The 21,503-nt window shown below is 39.3% G+C and overlaps 1 protein-coding gene across 1 annotated transcript in view; it reads right to left on the minus strand.

The window, feature by feature from the left end:
- Window positions 1-19,423, minus strand: part of LOC136877034 (zinc finger protein 84) — a 73,986-nt gene extending 54,563 nt beyond the window's left edge. Inside the window, exons 1-2 of the mRNA XM_067150839.2 lie at window positions 19,011-19,423; window positions 18,282-18,455 (exon numbers count right to left, since the gene is read on the minus strand). Coding sequence (XP_067006940.2) covers window positions 18,282-18,455; window positions 19,011-19,154 — 318 coding nt within the window. The 5' untranslated portion in view covers window positions 19,155-19,423. The remainder of the gene's footprint in view (window positions 1-18,281; window positions 18,456-19,010) is intronic.
- Window positions 19,424-21,503: the final 2,080 nt, after the last annotated feature.

Genomic DNA, 21,503 nt, shown 5'->3' on the forward strand with positions numbered 1-21,503 from the left:
CTACTGAATGCTTTATTATTAATCCTGTGATATGAAGCATTTTTACGCGAGTTGGGGGTGTACAGAATCTGCCCTGATGGTGGCGGAAATTTGAGTGGGTTTCCTATATATTTTAAATTTGAAATTATTATTAAATCTAGTTATGGTTAGATCAAGGTAATTTAAGGATTTATTAATCTCTTTTTCCAAAGTAAACTTAATGTGAGGATCTACGCTTCTTACAAGATATTAGAATAATTCCATATTGATGGTTTTCACTTTACAAAGGATATTTAACAGATGGCTAAAACGAGTTGAAACATGTATGACTATTATTACTCCATCTAATGATGGAGATGTGTATGTATTGAATAGGAGGACATATTAAAATTTCCTTTGTAAAGGATCTATGCTGTTAAGCAATTGTAATGTTGCTTCACTACCATTCAACTGTTCATCTATCATCACCCAGAACATAGTCTGCATATCTCAACTAACATTCTATGTTAGCTACGCTAGGCCCTACTGTGTACTAAAAATGATCAATATATATCTCCGCTATGATCCCCGAGGCTGGAGAACCCATGGGAAGACCATATAGCTTACAAATGACATCAACGAAAACAAATAATTATTTGTAAGAACAAATTCTAACAAGGGAACATCAGCAATGGTTAAGTCTCTGATCGCGATGAAACTTGGAAAACACATTGAGGTACACGTAAAAAAGATGCCAGCAAAAATTTTAGGTGCCGACATTCATTAGGGCATTAACTAAGGGCCCTAAAAGTTGCGACATTTCAAGTTCTGTGCAAACAGCGATGAAATACCTGCTGGCCTATGCTAAGCCGGCACACTGCCTGCCTAGAGCCACACCTCTGCACCTCCTCCCCTACCCACTCCTTCTAGTTTGCCGCTGCACGTTTCCCTTCTCCCCGTGCCTGCCCATCTGCTTAGCTGTTGAACAGGACCGGCGCTGTACTTTGCGTACTCTATCAGCCTTCCTCATGGCTCTCCTTTGTAATTCCCACATTGTATTTCTCAGTTTACTTTTTCTGAAAGTTTTTACAAAACGTTTGTGATGATTCCTTAAGCGTAATGTCTTTGAGCATGTCAAAAATTATTTTTCATCTTCAAGCAAATCACGGAAGACACGGTGAAGAAGGTCTGCTGAACCTTCGCGAGCTGCAGCTTTATGATGTGACTGAGGGTGTGTTAAGCAGTCAACTGTTTTCAAATAGGTTTTGACGCTCATGGGCTGATGTCACACTGCGTGACATAGGCCGTAATAACGCAGACTGAAGTGTGGTCTTTTGCGCTGCATATAAAATTTTAGGTTTTAGTTTTCAGCACTGTACAGTCCGATATAAAAAAGTAAACTTGTGTCCTCATCCCAAGGTGGTGCAACTCTTTTCAGGCACACCCCCAATGGATATGAGCTGCATGTACCATTTCAACCTCAGACCAGCCCTTCTGCCATTCTTAAACTTCTGGCAGTACCAGAAATCAAACCCGTGCCCCCGGACACCGTCTGATATGTTGATACCGATAACACTCTCATTTTTTTTTAAAACAAACATTTGTGTTTTCTGTTGTTTCGTCAATTAATATACATGTAACAACATGTATTTTAATTATATTTATTTTATTTTATTTTTCAGAGCTATTTTAAAGACATAAAAAGAAAGTCTGGACCTGTAACCAGGTTTTGGCATCCCGAGGTACTGAATCTCAATTCATTCATTGAAATCCTCTACCCGGGCATGTAATTTCTTTAAATAAAAAGTTATTTAATGTTGTTTAAAGGCAGGCAATTTATTTAATGGTGGGTGATTTAATTTAACTAATTTCATATGTATGTCCATTCTAAAGTACACTAATGACAGCTTTAAGGTGGATGTAGAAGTAAAGAATCAATTAGGCATAGGTCGGACGCGGTACCCCATCCCACATTTGACCACACCCGATGGTGCCTAACTCGGGGTTGTACCCATGAATGTGACAACTCACCGGATTTAGCAGAAATGAAAGTATAACGTTTGAATAAAATATGGGTATATTAGTTTATTTATTATCATTATGTGTGAAGAGGAACATTAGGATTTCAATAATTATAGTATGAAAAGAAGCAAAGTATAGCACCGGTCCCGTTCAACAGCTAAGCAGACGGGCAGGCGCGGGGAGAAGGGAAACTTGTGGCGGTGAACCAGAAGGAGTGGATAGGAGAGGAAGTACAGAGGTGTGGCACTAGGCAACCAGTGTGCTGGCTTAGCATTGGCCAGCAGGTATTTATCGCCGTTTGCACAGAACTTGAAATGTCGCAACTTTTACACCCCTTAGTGAACGCCCTAATGAATGTCAACACGCAAAATTGATACAAAAATCTTGTTTACGCGTACCTCAATGTATTTTCCAAGTCTCATCGCGATCAGAGACTTAACCATCTGGAAATTCTAAGTTCCCATGGAGGGAATTAGATATTTTTCCACCAATAGAGCATATCAAAATCAGGTCAAAAATTAGATGATAAGTTCACCTGCATACACCCCAGCATCAGTGGGTAGGGTCTGACACATCCCACTCTGAAGAGTCTAGTGTCAGACCTAAGACGAAATGCTGGTTAATAGAGCGAACGCCTGAAAAGCCATACATCTAATTTTTGACCTGACTTAAACATTGCCAATATTCCCTTGTAAGATATTCATAAATTCTTCTTCAAGGATACTCTAATTCCAATTCTTATGATGAAGAGCTGAGGATGGCTGCTGTGTACGATCGAAACTAGGGTTTTATTTCCTAGTACTATTTGAAAGTAAAACTATGCATTGATTAGGCAGAAGAATAAACTATTGTTAAAAGTAAGTAAAATACTTGTGCGTGTTTGCAAGTACTGAATACCTATATTCCATTCTGAGGATGGCTCTTTTAAATCTATCTCCAAACATTCCAACACTGTCACTTCGAGCGAAGGCCTAGACTTCTCATTAACTGACAAGTTCATCCAAAGTTACAGAGTATTGTTTACTTTCCTCAATTTGCTTTATATTATGTGTTACATTATTATAATGTCCAATAACGGACCATTTATATTGGTGTAATAAATTTACTCATTCAGGACAAATATTTCAGATTCCCTATGGGAATAAACATCTATATCATTGTTTGCATTGTCGAACAGCCATGTGAATCAATCAATCAATCAATCAATCAATCAATCAATCAATCAATCAATCAATCAATCAATCAATCAATCAATATCGATCTGCATTTAGGGCAGTCGCTCAGGTGGCAGATTCCCTATCTATTGTTTTCCTAGCCTTTTCTTAAATGATTTCAAAGAAAGTGGAAATTTATTGACTATCTATCTCCCTTGGTAAGTTGTTCCAATCCTTTACTCTCCTTCCTATAAACGAACATTTGAATCACTTTGTCATCTTGAATTCCAACTTTATCTTTATATTGAGATCTTTCCTACTTTTAAAGACACCGCTCAAACTTATTCGTCTACTATTGTCATTCCATGCCATCTCTCTGCTGACAGCTCGGAACATACCACTTACAAGCAGCCTAAGAATGTATTCTTCACATTCATTGTCAAAACATTTAACAAGAAACCAAGAAGTTTATATTTTCAATCACAACACCACTCAATGTGGTTTTAAACAATCTTATCCAGCTTACATAAAACAATCGGTTTTAAGTCCCATTCGTGATTGACAACACATTCCAAAATGGTTTCATCAAGATTAAGTAAATGATATATGTGGGTCAAATGAGCCCCCGGGTGAATATACTCTTTACCTAAGACCACTGTCATCCTAATGATCCTCAAGTTGGACGAAGAAGATCCATTTTAGTTCTGGGCATTTATAAAAATTAGATAGAATAGGACTGACAAGTTTTAATTGTGTTAAAATACCACTGATTTATTTCACATTTATATATTATTCACATTAGAAAAATATTCTTGTGGCAAGTTAATTTTAAGAGGTTATTACTGTGTAACATTAACGTCCATATTCCACACTATATATGATTAAATAAGGTCCCGGACCTTGACCTTAAGGTTGACTAGAGGCAGAAGATGCCCAAAAAGGGGTGAAACATGTACCTGATAAGTCTATATAAATTCATGTAGATTTAATCCACATTAAACGTGGTATGTATTGAATAGGTGGTTTTATTAAATCATCTTTGAGATATTTTTGCCTAACATTCCACTTAGTCGAGTAGCTTGTCTTCTTTCTCCCAAGTCTTTCCAGCCCTTACTTTGCAACATTTTTGTCACGCCACACTTTTGTCGGAAATCACCTGGAACAAATCGAACTGCTTTTCTTTGGATTTTTTCCAGTTCTTGAATCAAGTAATCCTGGTGAGGGTCCCATACACTGGAACCATACTCTAGTTGGGGTCTTACTAGAGACTTATATGCCCTCTTCTTCACATCCTTACTACAACCCCTAAATACCATCATAACCATGTGCAGAGATCTGTACCCTTTATTTACAATTCCATTCATGTGATTACCCCAATGAAGATCTTTCCTTATATTAACACCTATGTACTTACAGCAATCCCCATAGGGAACTTTCACCCCACCAATGCAGTAATTAAAACTGAGAGAATCTTTCCTATTTGTGAAATTCATAACCTGGCTTTTAACCCAGTTATTCATCATACCATTTGCTTGCTGTCCATATCACAACATTATCAAGATCATTTTGCAGTTGCTCAAAATCTTGTAACTTATTTATTATTCTATACAGAACATCATCATCATAATCTGCAAAAAGCCTTATCTCTGATTCCACTTCTTTACTCGTATCATTTATTTATCATTTATCATTTATAGGGAGCGTGCACGGTACTAGTAACAGAGCGCTCTGGCGGAGTTCCGAGAATTAAAACGGTGAGAGTGCGTTCCGCTGGAAGACTTGCTTCATAGTTACGGCAAAAAATATCGTTGCAACTCGTCAAGATAAATATGAAGTAATACTATGGAAGTTGTAATGATGTACATATAAAAATACATAGTTGTCACAGGGCGAAATTAATAACAATATTGTAACTACCTCATATCTATGAATCTGTGAAAACTCAAATTTCGCAAGTGAGTTTTCCGGTGAAATTGACTGTGCTTTTGACAAGCTATCGACAGGCAGCATCTGGTAAGCGAATAAACAGGAATTCAGTTGGAATAAGTAGATAACACGTCAAGTTCTGATAAGATAGATTTATACCAGTAGGTTATGTTCTTTATTATTGGTGGCAAGAAATTTGCTACCACACAAGCTACGTAAACAATGTCGCTGATATACGGAATATTTTTCAAGATTTTGAAAAATTTCACCCTCTGTATGCATCTTTCAACACTTTCTATATTCTGAGTTTGTAACACTTCATCTTCTGTAAATCTCCCATTGTGAAGAAAAGGCGGCATAACAAGTAAAGAATGAGCTAACTGTGTTTTAAAACCTGGGAATCCTTTGTCGGCTAATATAACGTCCACCGAGCTTGATAGCTGCAGTCGCTTAAGTGCGGCCAGTATCCAGTATTCGGAAGATAGTAGGTTTGAACCCCACAGTCGGCAGCCCTGAAAATGGTTTTTCGTGGTTTCCCATTTTCACACCAGGCAAATCCTGGGCCTGTACCTTAATTAAGGCCACGGCCGCTTCCTTCCCACTCCTAGCCCTTTCCCGACCCCTCGTCGCCATACGACCTATCTGTGTCGGTGCGACGTAAAGCAACTAGCAAAAAAATAAAATATAACATCCCCTTCACTCAAAAGATTTAGGAAGCCTGAATTGCTAACAATAAAGTATCACTAGTTCTTCCAACATAACAAGGGGAAACAAAAACAATAGTTCCGTTTGGGACCACAGCTAATAAAAATTTTATTGTATAACATGACTTGTACGAAGAATACATGTAACATCTCTAATCTATTCTTGCTGGCGTTTCTGATTTCATTTCTGTGCAATTTATTATAACTCGTGCGTCAGGATAAAATATTTTAAAAGCGCGAGGCAAAGTATTTTGCACAGATAGTTTGCTAGGCCAGAAAAAATTAGAAGTGAGTTTCTTGACTACTCCGAAAGGAGTAAAAAAATATTCGCGCAGCAGTAGTCCGATGTATACCAAATATGACTACCAAGGAAGCAAAGGTCCAATTTCATTTTCATTAAAAAGGGTAAACAAACATCATTATTACTTAAATTTATAGACACTTTAGAAACAAATAAAGAAAGTAAAAAACGGAATGTTACAAATTAAACACTTGTTAAATCCTTCAACTGTGCCTCACTTTTTATGCTCTGGTATCCATGAAATCCTCTGCATATGTCCAGGGGGTGTTGGGACCACAACTTTCATCCACCTTCTCCGAAATACTTGGAGGTACTGTGCTTGAGTTGTACTGTGTGCCTACAGCATTCCCACTTCAATCTCAAATGCTGCTTGCACCGACTTGTGTAGTTTTTCACACACTAATTTTTAACAATAAATTCATGAGTTTCCTGATTAGAAGACGTATGTATATATGAGCATTTCATTCGTTTACTCGCTCTTTTTTTTTTTTTTTTTTTTTTTTTTTTTTTTTTTTTTTTTTTTTTTTTTGCTAGGGGCTTTACGTCGCACCGACACAGATAGGTCTTATGGCGACGATGGGATAGGAAAGGCCTAGGAGTTGGAAGGAAGCAGCCGTGGCCTTAATTAAGGTACAGCCCCAGCATTTGCCTGGTGTGAAAATGGGAAACCACGGAAAACCATTTTCAGGGCTGCCGATAGTGGGATTCGAACTTACTCGCTCTTAAAACCGGGATATATCACATTCTCCTTTTGGTTTCTTCTTATAGCTCTCATGAAACACAGATGGTATCTATGATGGATGATTTTCAATATGACTTGGCTTTCCTCCAACAAAGTGTTCACTGCAAATAACGGAGCATTTGGTGGGTTCCGATAGAGTTCCATCTGCACTGAAAAGCAGCAAAACCTTTATTATTATTATTATTATTATTATTATTATTCGGAGTAGTCAAGACACGTGCACGTGGAAGGACATGAATGTAAACATACGAACCTGCTGCAATGCATAATTGAAATGAAATGTACTATTTCAAAGTGTACTTAAATGAACGTGTTCTTGACTTGGCATACCTGGTATGTTTGAAATGTGTGATATGAAATGTGTGATTTACGTCACAAATGAAATAAGGTAGCCTACTGTACTTACTGTATCTTTCCCACAGCCGAAATCCACTTCCTGCATCTGCCCGATTCATATGGACGACCAGGAAATGTGTGAAATGTAATTCCTTTTCCATGCGTGTTTCTTTGTGTGTTGTGGCAGTTCACTGCACAACAGTTTCTATTTGATTTAGGCATTTTGATACACTACTACTACCACCACAATTTCACACCCACAGTTACACAGCCTGGACTGACCGCTCAAGACAAGATCACTGAAACGTTACCGATTTCTTCCGCTAGAGGCGCTGAGAGTGGCCGTGCACGCTCCCTATACCCAGTCTTACCATATATAGTGTTCCAACTTTTGAGGGTCACTGTACTTCCGCTCGAACGAGGGAGCGGTTACAAAACCGGTATCGTGAGGTGTGAGTCATTGTTGGTTGAGCTGCAGAAGTGTACAGTTGTCAGTTTGAAGTTTTCAAGATGGAATGGGGGGAGTATGAGAATCGTGTGGCCATGATAGCGTTACACAAGGTAGTGCAATCACCAGAGGAGATTTTCAAAACCCTCCAGAAGCTGAAATTTAGTAAGAAATTTGTTTACCGCACTATAAATCAATTTGTTGAGGTTGGAACTGTGAGAGATCGCCCGCGGCAAGGAAGACCACGCACAGTACGAACGCCAGAACTCATCAAAGCAGTGGCGGCTCGTGTGCAACGAAATTCGGTAAGGAGACAGTCAGTGATGGCTCGTGAGTTACAGATATCAAAAATGTCAATGTCTCGCACGTTAAGCATTGACCTGGGACTCCATGCTTACAAACGACGCAAAGGACATCTCCTGACAAATGAAGCACCAGAGGCTCCTAAAATCAAAGCGCTTACTTAAGCGTTACGTGGCTAATGGTCATCGTCGAATCCTGTTTACGGATAAAAGATTTTCAGTGTTGAGGAGACTTTTCAACGCCCAAAACAACAGGGTATATGCCCATTCCTCTAGAGAAGATGGTGAAAAGGCTCCAAAGATCCAGAGGGGTCATCATCCCTTATCAGTTATGGTGTGGTGGGGTGCGAGCTTCGAAGGCACAACGGAGCTCCAATTCTATGAAAAGGGAGTGTACTAGGAGACAGTGCTTGAGGGACTGGTCAAGAATCTCAACAACACCCTCTTCCATGGACAGAACTGGAGCTTCCAGCAGGACTCAACCCCAGCGCACAAGGCACGGGCAACACAGCAGTGGTTGGAGCCAAATGTTCCTGATTTCATTTCCACTTCAGACTGGCCGTCTGCAAGTTCAAATTTAAACCCTTTGTACTGCAAAATGTGGTCCACGGTTCAGGAGATGGCTTGCAAGAAAAGACATTCCAATACTGAAAGCTTAAAGCAGTCTCTTCGGAAGGCAGTTGCAGAATTTCCAGTTGATTTGTTGTGTAATGCCATTGATGAGTGGCCACAAAGACTTAAGGCCTGTGTGCGTGCAAATGGTGGCCATTTTGAATAATTATTTGTGTTTATGGTTCATAATTCATCTATGTAACACATGGTGGCCATTTTGAATAATAATTTGTGGTTATGGTTCATAATTCATCTATGTAACACTTGTTATTAGGATATTAAAATATCTATAATCATTTTGTGTCAATTTACTTAAACGTTTGGGACAGTATTTATGGTAAGAGTATGTATATATAGTTTGCCACCGCACGTTTCCCTTCTCCCCGTGCCTGCCCATCTGCTTAGCTGCTGAACGGGACCGACACTATAATTTGCGTACTTTATCAGCCTTCCTCATGGCTCTCCTTTGTAATTCCCACATTGTATTGCTCAGTGTATATATATATCTATATATATAAAATAAGAGTTTTGTCTGTACATTGCTCAGAATGTGAAAAGAATGGTATTTCTGTATTGGTCATGTCCACAGTAACAAGAAAATGCATTTTTTACTTTTCTGTAATTTCTGTCTGTCTGTCTTTATGTACACGTGACACGAGAAAACGGCTGAAGAGAATTTAATGAAAATCGGAATGTAAAATCGTGTGATGAACCGCTACAATCTAGGCTATAAATTATATTAATCACGCTGAGTGAAATGGTAGTTTAGGGGAAAGCCTGAAATTTAATTCTCAAATATTTATGTTATTAGTGGTCGTGTCTTAATGAAAATCGCTAGACAAAGATGGGAAATAAGTCTCTACAATATAAGCTATACACGCTGAGAAAAATGGTAGTTTAGGGGAAGGTCCAAAATTTAATTATCAAATATTTATTTTATTAGTGGCCGTATGTTCACGAAACTTGGTATGCAACGTCGGGGAATAGGTCGCTATAATCTAGGCTATCAATACTGTTATTCACACTGAGTGAAATGGTAGCTTAGTGGAAGGCCTGAAATGTAATCTATACATATATAAAAATAAAGAGTTTTGTCTGTACAATGCTCAGAATTTGAAAAGAATGGTATTTCTGTATTAGTCATGTCCACAGTAACAAGAAAATGCATTTTTTACTTTCCCGTAATTTCTGTCTGTCTGTACACGCATCACGAGAAAACAGCTGAAGAGAATTTAATGAAAATCAATATGTAAAGTCGGGTGATGAACCACTGCAATCTAGGCTACAAATTATTTATTTCACGCTGAGTGAAATGGTAGTTTAGGGGAAGGTCTGAAATGTAATTCTCAAATAAGTTATTTATGTTATTAGTGGTAGTATCGATAAATACTACATATCTAACATAACTTTAGTTATGTGGTAAGTTAGTAGTAGTTATGTAAGAAGTTATTAAATTTCCGATCACTTACGTCTTATACATTGTTACCGTACCGCATATAATCGGAGATATTCATGAATTTGGATGTTTGTTACTAAGTCCATATCAGCGCCGGGTCACGAGAAAATGGGTAAACAGAATTTAGTGAAAATCGGTGTGTAAAGTCTAAGAATAAGGAACTACAGTCTACAATATAAATAATTTTGTAAGACACCCTAATATCACAGAGTCGAAAGAAAACTAATGTGAAGGCCTGCAATATAGAAAGCTCATAAACTTTATCAACAATAACATTATATTGACCATTGTTTGTTGTAAAAATAATAATAATAATAATAATCGTATGGCCTCAGCTACCGTGTGCAGACATTTCAATTTGACGCCATGTGGCTGTCTGCTCGTCAATTTTGACGTTCCGTTTTACTCTAGGCCCCCACTAGATGGCAGACCGAGTAAACTGAAACTCTCTTGGGCGTCTATGGCTGAGATTTAATTAATTTTGTCAGGTAAACACCAAATGTGTCACCAGGAGATCTTTTACATGCCGACATCGTACGACATGGAGTGTCGAATGGACTTTTTTCCGCCCTTCAAAAATCCGACTACCTCTGCCGGGTTTGAACCCGCTATCTTGGGATCCGGAGGCCGACACTCTACCGCTGATCCACAGAGGCAGCTATTGTTTGTTGTGATGTGCTTTTAGTCTTCCGTTTCCTCTCATCCCCGATAGATAGGTTTACTGCAGCGTACTGAGGTTTTTTAAATTTGCTTGACGTCGCACCGACACAGGTAGGTCTTATGGTGATAGGAAATACATAGTGGTGTGAAAGAAGCGGCCTTGGCTTTAAGGTACATCCTGGTGTGACTGGTGTGAAAATGGGAAACCACGGAAAACCATCGTCAGGGCTGCCGACAGTGGGGCTCGAACCCACTATCTCCTGAATACCATATTCAGGGTTGCCGGCAGTGGGGTTCCAATCCACTATCTCCCGGATGCAAGCTCACAGCTGCGTGCCCCTAACCTCACGGCCAACTCGCCTGGTCGTACCGACTGTAACAGCCTGCCTGTATATTGGTGGGAAGTAGCTGGGGTGTAAGATAACTTTCTTCTTTAGCATGCCATTCCTCTGGTTCATACATTTTCTAATATACTGTATCTGGTACGTAACACACTGGTTCATCATAGTATTCGAGCTATACAATCCCTACTCTGAGACTCTGACTGGAATGTGTATTGTGCATATTTAACGGAATAATGACAGAGGAGTGTTCATGGCAGTCGGCACCGTAGTACTGTTCGTTGAAAGTGAGAAAGTGTGCGGTTTTTCATTTGATCGAGTATTTTATATGATAACATTGCTTTCAATGTCCGACTCGTTGGCTGAATGGTCAGCGTACTGGCCTTCGGTTCAGAGGGTCCAGGGTTCGATTCCCGGCCGGGTCGGGGATTTTAACCTTCAGTGGTTAATTCAATGGCCCGGGGCTGGGTGTTTGTGCGGTCTCCAACATTCCTGCAACTCACACACCACACATAACACTATCCTCCACCACAGTAACACACAGTTACCTACATATGGCAGATGCCGCCCACCCTCATCGGAGGATCTGCCTTACAAGGGCTGCACTCGGCTAGAAATAGCCACACGAAATTATTATTATTATTGCTTTCAATCGCTACATTCCTACTGACATTTTTGTAATGACCTATGTTTGAATTCAGTTAGGAAAACCACCAAGTCAGTCTTTCTGAGAATCCCGTAGCGAAGCACGGGTACATCAGCTAGTGTATATATATATAAAGAAAACAAATATCCTTGAGGAATTCTCCTCTTAATTATTACGGGGTCAGATAAAGCTTTGCCTACTCTAATTCTCTGAGGTCTATATTCTAAAAATATAGCAACCCATTCAGTCACTCTTTTGTCAAGTCCAATTGCACTCATTTCTGCCAGTAGTCTCCCATGATCCACCCTATCAAAAGTTAATTGGTTTGAGATTGAAGAAGGGGTCACCTAAGAGTGTGGATGTATTTGTGTACTAGAGAAGGACAGGAGAGAGCGAGAGAGAGAATGAAGTCGCCTACGTTCGTTTAGAAATCTGCCGTTTGGCTCGCCCGTAAAATTAAGTTAGTATCCCTGCCTTAGACCTGGGCCGGATAAATCATAAAAAATTCTAGGAGCCACTAACACTTCCTAGGTGTGAGACATAAAGAAATCAACAGTCTGCTTACTCCTAATATTAACCAATCTGATCTCTCACTTCGTTTTAATCACTCTTATATAACTTTTACTATTATTTATTTATTTATTTATTTGGCTTTAGCAGTGGCGAAGTTAGGGCTCGTGGCCCTCTCTTACACTACTCTAGATACTTCATTTAATGGGCTCAAACCTGAGACTTGGCCACACGGTTAGGGTTGTGTAGGTGTGAGATTGCATTTGGGAGATTATGTGTTCAAATCCCACTGTCAGCAGCCCTGAAGTGGGTTTTCTGTGGTTTCCAATTTTTACACCATGCAAATGCAGAGACTGTACCTTAAGGCCATGGCCTTATTTACATACCCAACAAACTATGTAGGATGCTATGATATTCCTGGTGAATAATCACACTTCATACTCTGCCCTTCCCCTTTTAACACCTGTTAAGAAACTTTATAAACTATATCTTCCCTGTTATCTCCTCAAACACATCCAAATGAATCCTCTTTGCTGACTCAGTCAGTTTTATTATTTTTTTTCCATAAGCCCCACTTATTTGAAAAGATTTGAACCATCACTGAACGGAGTGAAGGACAATACCCAACTATAATATTAAGCCAACTGAGCCACCCTGAAAGCAAATGTCAAACGTTTACTAAACGTTTTTGTTTCTACCATATTCGTCCCGGTTGAGGTCCGACCATAGATCCAACTGAAGCTTGCCTCGAGATTCACTGAGAGTAGTGACGGTCTCCAGTATCTCAAACGAGAGTTATAATAATAATAATAATAATAATAATAATAATAATAATAATAATAATATATTTTGCACAATGTGCATGGAGTAGTTAATTTTCACAGAACTTTCTTAGAGAGGAACCGCGTCGGTTACACCACAGTGCGTGATATCTGTCACATGGCCGTCTGCATAGTTCAAACAGACACTGTATATCCAGGACGTGGAACTTCTTCACACTACAGACTCTATGGTGAAACCCATGAACCACGAAGTGGGTCACTACATGTCACAACTCTTAGTTTCAGTCCATCCAGTTAGATGACATCATTGTGTCGGTTGCATAGAAATCGTCCCATATTTTCTTCAGTTTCTCTTGCAGCTCGTGCAGTAATTGTTGATAGGCCTCAGTAGATGCCAGGTGCAACTGCATGCGGAGTTCTTCAATGTAGTGAATTTTGAGAAATTCATAGCCTTTTTCAAATACCTTGCTTTGACACTTTCTAATAGTTTCAAGTCTTTCTTCTTCAGGTGGTCCCATATACTTTCCAAAGCATACGTCAAGACTGATGTCCCTTTAAGCTTGAATAGGTCCATAGCCGTTTTGAGTGAAAGTTTACTGATATTCTTCAATTCACTCATTGAAGCCACCATCATCTCACCCACAACGCACAGGCCACCCATGGGAATCACACAGAAAGATTTGCAGCAGGTGAGACGAACATGTCCTTGGACACCCCTCTTCAATTTTTCTTTAATAACGTGCGCACTCTTGTATCTTTTCTCTTCAAATATCTTGACTTTTTATTGTTTTTCATCCCATTCACGGTGATGTATCGCACCCAGCAAAATATTTACATTTTCATTGATTTCTGATATTGCATAACCTTGTATACAAGTGTATAACCTGGACAGCAGGAGGGGTCATTTTGACACTTGTGTACAGTATTCCTTATTCCAGCAGTTTGCATTGTCGGACAGCAGTGTGTATCTGGCCATTATTATTAGTACTGTGTTGCTCTTACGGTCAGACGAACCAGGCTGAGTGGCTCAGACGGTTGAGGCGCTGGCCTTCTAACCACAACTTGGCAGGTTCAATCCTGGCTCAGTCCGGTGGTATTTGAAGGTGCTCAGATACATCAGCCTTGTGTCTGTAGATTTACTGGCACGTAAAAGAACTCGCGAGACAAAATTCTGGCACCTCGGCGTCTCCAAAAACTGTAAAATATAGTTAGTGGGGCATAAAGCAAATAACATTATTACTGTCAGATGAGTGCTCCAGTTAGCAGGATTATTGTATTCATCTCATCATTTAGAAAGTGTTGTTCTCAGGCATGTCGTGCAACGATAGTCTTTCTGCTGATGAGGTGTCTCGTATGCTAGAAAAATTCAGACGTTGAGTCTGAAGACTGAATTATCGGATTCAGATGGTGATCTTTTGCTTGAGACAAGAGAGACAAGTGAGGACGAAGATCACAACAGGACAGAGGATGAATTATCCGCAGGAGAAGTTCAAAATGCTAATTTATCTCCGAACTCGCCCCTAATATGTCTGTCTCGTTAAGGTGTTTCATCAGTGAAGATGGTTGCCCGATATGGAACAGAGTGGGAGGTCTTGGATTCGAACTCTTCATCTGGAAGGCGGGCTTCAGCGAACGTCCTGAGGGGGCGGGGAGGTACCACAACATATTCTTACCACCGAGTTTACGACTCTGCCATTAGTGCCTTTCGTCTCCTCTTTGAATCTATGCTTCGTCTAATGAAACGATGCACAGAATCAGATGCTCAGAAAGAACTTCACGGACTGGACCATATCGCTCGAGGAGTTGGAGGCTATGATTGACATCATGTATACCCGCAGTGTCCCGTGTTCGAAAGGTGTGTCTGTGTGGATGAACTATGGTTGCGTTCTTGTGGACAGCAATTCATGAAGGACACAATATCAAGAGATAGATTTTGAGAGCTTCTCAGATTTCTCCATTTCGACAAGTAATCAACCTGAGCTGAGCGCCTGCCAGCTAACAGGTTCGCTCTTGTCTCTGAAATCTGGGACAAATTTGTGGAAAATTGCCTTTACTTTTACCACCCAAGTGAAAATATTACAGTCAATGAACAATTACTTCCCAGCAAAACCAGGTGCAGATTTAACCAATTTATGACAAACAAGCCCGAGTGGTCGACCAAATGTCCCGTAAGTATACCACTAGGGGTGCATGCAGGAGGTGGCCAATGCATGTCTTTTACAATATCCTGGACCTAACAGCTATCAATGCTTGGGTCATGTACAAGCAAGTAACGGATAGTAAGTTCATCCTCCAGCTGGCAAGTGAACTAACAAGGCGGGACGAGCAAGGGCAACAACAACAGCAACAAGAACAAGAGGAGGAGGCTGTGGGATCATGTCCATCTAAAAAGTGGAAGAAGTGCCAAGTTGGTCTGTGTAAAGGCAACAAGTCTAGCGATGCCTGCAGCAAGTTCCTCAAAGCAGTGTGCGGAAAATGTGCACGAAATGTAGAAGTTGTGTGTGCAAAATGTGTTTAGCGTGTTTTGAATTTGCCTAAAGAATTACTGAAAATTTATAATTGTTGCAATGTGGATGACTAAGAAAAGGTGTCCAATTGGTTAATTTTGTGAAAACTCCTTAGAGAAACAGGAACATAGTGCAATTGTTTGTGATTATTCATGTGTCCATCAGTAATATAAAAGGCCCATACACTAATGCCATGTCCTTATGTATAAAATAAAGTTTCGGAAACACAGTCGAAGAAAATACATCTTTTATTGTGTTCTATTCTGAACATTTCCAAGCACTGCTTATGATGCGTCAAAATGACCCCTTACCGCTGTTCCAGGAATGTCAGATTCTCCGCCATTCTAGGGTTAACATCACATCAAAGGTTTTCTGCGGTGCGTGGTATCTTTTTGCTAGTTGCTTTACGTCGCACCGACACAGATAGGTCTTATGGCAACGATGGGACAGGAAAGGGCTAGAAGTGGGAAGGAAGCGGCCTGGTGTGGAAATGGGAAACCACGGAAAACCATTTTCAGGGCTGCCGACAGTGGGGTTCGAACCTACTATCTCCCGAATACGTGCATGGTATCAGCCAAGACCTTAATTAAGGTACAGCCCCAGCATTTGCCTGATGTGAAAATGGGAAACCACAGAAAACCATCCTCAGGGCTGCTAATGGTGGGATTCAAACCCACTATATCCTGAATGCAAGATCACAGCTGCGAGACTAACCATACAGCCACGTCGCTCAGTTCTCCTGTGTTCAAGGTTGCAGGATGAAATTCAGGTTGGTATTTAAGGGTACTTGCATGCAAGATACCCACATAAGACAACATAGGATTTTTTTTTTTGAAAGTTGCTTTTACGTCGTACCCACACAGATAGGTCTTATGGCGACGATAGGACACGAAAGGGCTAGAATTGGGAAGGAAGCGGTCGTGGCCTTATTTAAGATACAGCGTCAGCATTTACCTGGTGTGAAAATGGGAAACCATGGAAAACCATCTTCAGGGCTGCTGACAGTGGGGTTTGAACCCACTATCTTCCAAATACTGGATATTGGCCACACTTAAACGACTGCAGCTATTGAGCTTGGTCAAGATAGGAATAGGGCATAAGATCAATAACAGCTCATAGGTTATTACACATATAAGTTTGGGTAGTTGTAGTAACGTTATTATTTAATATTTTTTTTGCTATTTTGCTTTACGTTGCACCGACACAAATATGTCTTATGGCGACGATGGGATAGGAAAGGCCTAGGAATGGGAAGGAAGCGGCCGTGGCCTAAATTAAGGTACAGCCCCAGCATTTGCCTGGTGTGAAAATGAGAAACCACGGAAAACCATCTTCAGGGCTGCCAACAGCGGGGTTCGAATCCACTATCTCCCGATTACTGGATACTGGCCGCACTTAAGTGACTGCAGCTATCGAGCTCGGTTGTAGTACCTTTAACGTTATGCAAACTTCCCTCTCACTCGTCCTGTTCTCTGCCTGGCATGTTGATGATTGATGGTTTTACATAGCTGCCAATATAACAAAAGCATAACTCAGAGCACCAACTGCATTGTGGATAAACATTACTATTAGACATGAAGCCTCTGCGGTGGCCATAGGTCCCCTAGGGTCCCTTGACAGTTAATATCTGTCACTGGTAGCAATTCAATTGTGGGTACCATATTTTGGAAACAGAAAGTTGACATTTGAAGTAGCAGAGAAGACAGATCCTTCTTTTGTGATTGTCAGGGACTCACCAATATGTCCCTAAAAGTATTCCTAACAATATAACAGAATTAAAATTAGACTGTGTAAATGTGCCAAATTTGGCCAATTTCTGTAAAGCTATTGGCTAGCTGGGATGAAGGCAAGTTTGCTATTGTTTGTGATAGAGCTTGTCTAGCCTCAGGGCTGCCTCATTTGTCTTGTCACTTGCCAAACCTAAAAAACCAATGGTCTATCCAACCCAGACCACTTGCTTAGCAGACCTATGCTCCAGAGCAGTGGGTATTAGAGACCTGTAGTCCACTTCACAGTTCTAAATATTCTCGGTTCAAGAATTGAAAGTACACTGGAGTATATAATGCAACTTACAGCAATGGGTAAACATTTCTTTATCTTCAAGTCAGTCCCTTCCTTTTCCTCGACTTCTAATTTAGTTTTTATTTCCTTTCTATCAATTTTTATAATTTAGCTTTTACTATACGCGCACTATTTCTTGAGCCCAGAGCTCCCTAGTGCTGAATCGGTAGACCTCGGTTATCTTCGACATCCATATCGGCAACCTTTGAAACACAAACTATGAATCGCTTATACATCGCTGTGCGAGATCTGGCGTACACTTTGTAAACTAGTACTGTTGTTGTTTACACAGCAAAGCCAAACTATATCATTCATGGTAGTAACAAGATTCGCATTGAGAAATGTTATATAATGTTAAATAATGTATGTGTGACACAATTGATGACGTAAGATAATAAATGTTTAGTAAATTCATATCGATCGATCATATTATCGATTCAATTCAGATTTCATTTCCATCCAGTTGGCAGTATAACCGGAACTGGCAGCACTCCCTCCTTGCTCCTCACCCCGTAAAAATCGGGCTCAAGAAAAAGTGCGCGTATAGTATATTTACTTCTTGGCAGAAAAGTATACACTACTGGGTGGAAGACTTACAGTCGGCTCCAATGGGAGAGATACATTCACCAGACTGTTTATGCAACCTGATGATCCTGAAATCCATACCCAGAACATCGAAGAATTTTAAAAATCATTGAAAACCAACGGCAACAGAGAGGAATGTGAGGGGCATGTTGGTTATTTATATATTTTAGTTCCTGGATACCAAGGAAATATAATTCCTGAATTTGAATGAATATGATAAATACAAACCTGTATTTGCGGCTGTTCAGTTCCCACTTGTTTCAAACCAGGGTACCGAGATTGTAAAACAGATTCAAACTTAAATTCAGATGCAAGGCATAAGTCCACCAAATCAACACATACTTCAAGTTTGGATGCACAAGTAAAACATACTTGCTTTGGCTTGAAGTCGTCTTCTCGCACCTACAACATATGAAATTCAAGCAAAACATTGTTCATTTCTTTCTGCCAACATTTTTACACTTGTATATTATATACTAGTGCTAGAAATAAGTTTTATATTAAGTCTTCCCAGTGCAGATATTTATAATCACCGAACATATGCTTCAATGGCTTAAGACTCATACTACGGTACGCCTACAGTACAGTTAGGCCCACTACATTTTATGACAAAACAAAGAAGTAAGAAAGAGAATGCATTACTACTAAAACAACCCTAATCCCCTAATAACAAAACAGAATATGATAAAACGGCCATTTAATGTAATCACTACATATTTGGGATAGTTAATAAATGTAGCCTACTAAAAACATTGAAATGTACTAATATCTTGCAAACATATTTGCTGAACATTATCAAAATATACACTTCAGCCACAATTCCAGCACAGATGTGAAAGGTATTTTAAAATACTCTAAACACATAAAATCAAATATACTAAAGTGACAAAATAAAAAAAGAAAACATAAACAGGGTTCCAGATTTGGAAGTACATCTGAGTATCTAAGGTAACTTACAGCAATTGGTAAACATTTCTTAATCTTCAAGTCAATCCTTTCCTTTTCTCCGTCTTTTCCAAATATTGGAATTACTACCTCACTAATATTGGCACACAGCCTGCAGACGTTCAGCGCAAAATTTGGGGCGGTATCACTCCACATTATGACAATGAGAATACAAGGCTCGAATAAGAGGCATTAACACACGTAAAACATTTGAGGCAATTTCCACGGCTCAATGATATATTTCGCCTACTATGCCAATGTTTGTAATGTTTTGTTCTTGTAAACACATCGTTCAGCAAGAATACAAGTTAGATTTACTTTAAGACGCTTAGTTACATAATTTTTCCCACAGTTATTTTTGCGTCGAAATGTCATGTGAAATTTCTCCACGTTGATTCAAACACCAAGTACGATTAGCTTGACAACCAAAGAGCTTGACAACTACTGGGTTTTTAAGAATGAATGGTTGTTGACTAAGAACTACGAAGACTTACAGTCAGAATGCCACAATGCAGAAACGAAAATAAACACTGATTCCTTCTACCTTACTCTATTCTGATGAAAATCGCGAAATATATTTTAATATATTTTGAAGTTTTTCACTTCATGAAAAGCAAATAACAACCAAATTCAGAACGAGAATGAATTTAATTGTTGGTGTCGGAAATGTTCTATGGTCTCAGCTTGAGGTTACAGCTGACATTTGTATGTTGGAATGTTGGCAACAACAGTCAAATGAACGTGCAATAAAATTTGCAAATACAGTAGAGACAATACGCGACACTTCCGGATATAGCCTTGTTAAAATGGGAGACAAGTCGCAAGTGGCGCTCGTAGTGGCTTGACCTGCAATTTCGCGCTAAATTCAAATATCAATGGAAATGTATATACGGAAATGGATAAATAAATTACGTCTAGAAAGAAAGTGTTACTTCAAAATTGCTAAAGCAATTCTGGATAAATGAATGAAGAATTATTTAACAGGTTATTATTTAAAGACTGAAATTAGACATATAATCAAGATGTGAAATGGACTGCGGTGAAAGGGCTTGATCTTTCATTTATGCATTACTTTTTTAGCTTTAGAATTCCTGCCTGAACGTTCACGGCTAGATTTTTCTTTTTTCTAATTTAAAAGCATTGCATCATCATATTAAAACACTTGTCAACAAAAATATCAGCACATTCCTTACACACATGGTTCAATGAATTTACATTTAAGAGCTGGGCAATTTTCCTTTTAGCTTGAAGCCTACTAACAGAAAGAAACTCTATAAATTTAGCCTCAAAAACATTCAAACTTTTCCTATAAGTAGTACTTGCCATAATCCCATTACATTAGGGTAAAGCAAATTTGCAACATCATATTTTTTCAACAAAATATGTTCATTTCTTAAATCACCCATATTTTCTTCAGTGGCATTCCAAATGGGGTAACTTGGAACACAACCAGCCACACTCATGTGCATATGCATTTTCCTGAATTAAATGAAACCTACAGATCACACCTACAACAGCACATCAGTATTGAAGGTTAACTGATGCACAATTCAATAAAATATACGTATTATATTTTAAGCCAGTTAAAATATGGGTCGAGCAGGTCAGAAGATTATGAAGTACTATAAAAATATCTTTGTCACTGGAAGAATATATATGCAAACACAATATTACTTACATTTTCTTGTCACGAGGGAAACGGATGAAACACCGCGCATTCTTCTCTACTTCATAGTTACTGCAGCCAAACACAGCACATACCTTTCCCCTCATGTTGAGAGGAGATATCAAGGAATGACACACGTTACTATTTAATTATGTCAACTCACTGAAAACGCATAAATAACACCAAAACCTTCACACACACAAATACACATGCTCTTATGACAAAATAAGTAATTCCCAGGTCAATCCGCTGGAGAGAGCTCTAATAGCTGTCCCTCGATATCTCGCTTAGTGTCGCGTATTGTCTCTACTGTATTTGGTTTAAGCGTTGGCGAAAGGATGGAAGGAATGTAAAGCGGGAGTGTAAAAGGGATGAAATGTGCGAGAGAAAGAACCTGATCATGGAAACATTGTCCAACAACATAATTAAATGCTCATGAAAGATACATAGGGTCGTAATGGGTAGAAAATCAGTCAGTCAGTAGGTACTGATCTGCATTTAGGGTAGTCGCCCAGTTGGCAGATTCCCTATCTGTTGTTTTCCTAGCCTTTTCTTAAATGATTGCAAAGAAATTGGAAATTTATTGATTAACGGTATCTCCCTTGGTAACTTATTCCAATACCCAACTCCTCTTCCTACAAACGAATATTCGCCCCAATTTGTCCTTTTGAATTCCAACTGTATCTTCATATTGCAGTCTTTCCTACTTTTAAAGACACCACTCAAACTTATTCGTACACTGATATCATTCCATGCCATCTCTCTACTGACAGCTTGGAACATACCACTTATGATATACTAACAATTTGTTGGTTGTTTTGATCCACCTTTTCAATACA

This window comes from Anabrus simplex, chromosome 1 (genome assembly GCF_040414725.1).
Source record: "Anabrus simplex isolate iqAnaSimp1 chromosome 1, ASM4041472v1, whole genome shotgun sequence".
NCBI classification, from domain to species: Eukaryota; Metazoa; Arthropoda; class Insecta; order Orthoptera; family Tettigoniidae; genus Anabrus; species Anabrus simplex.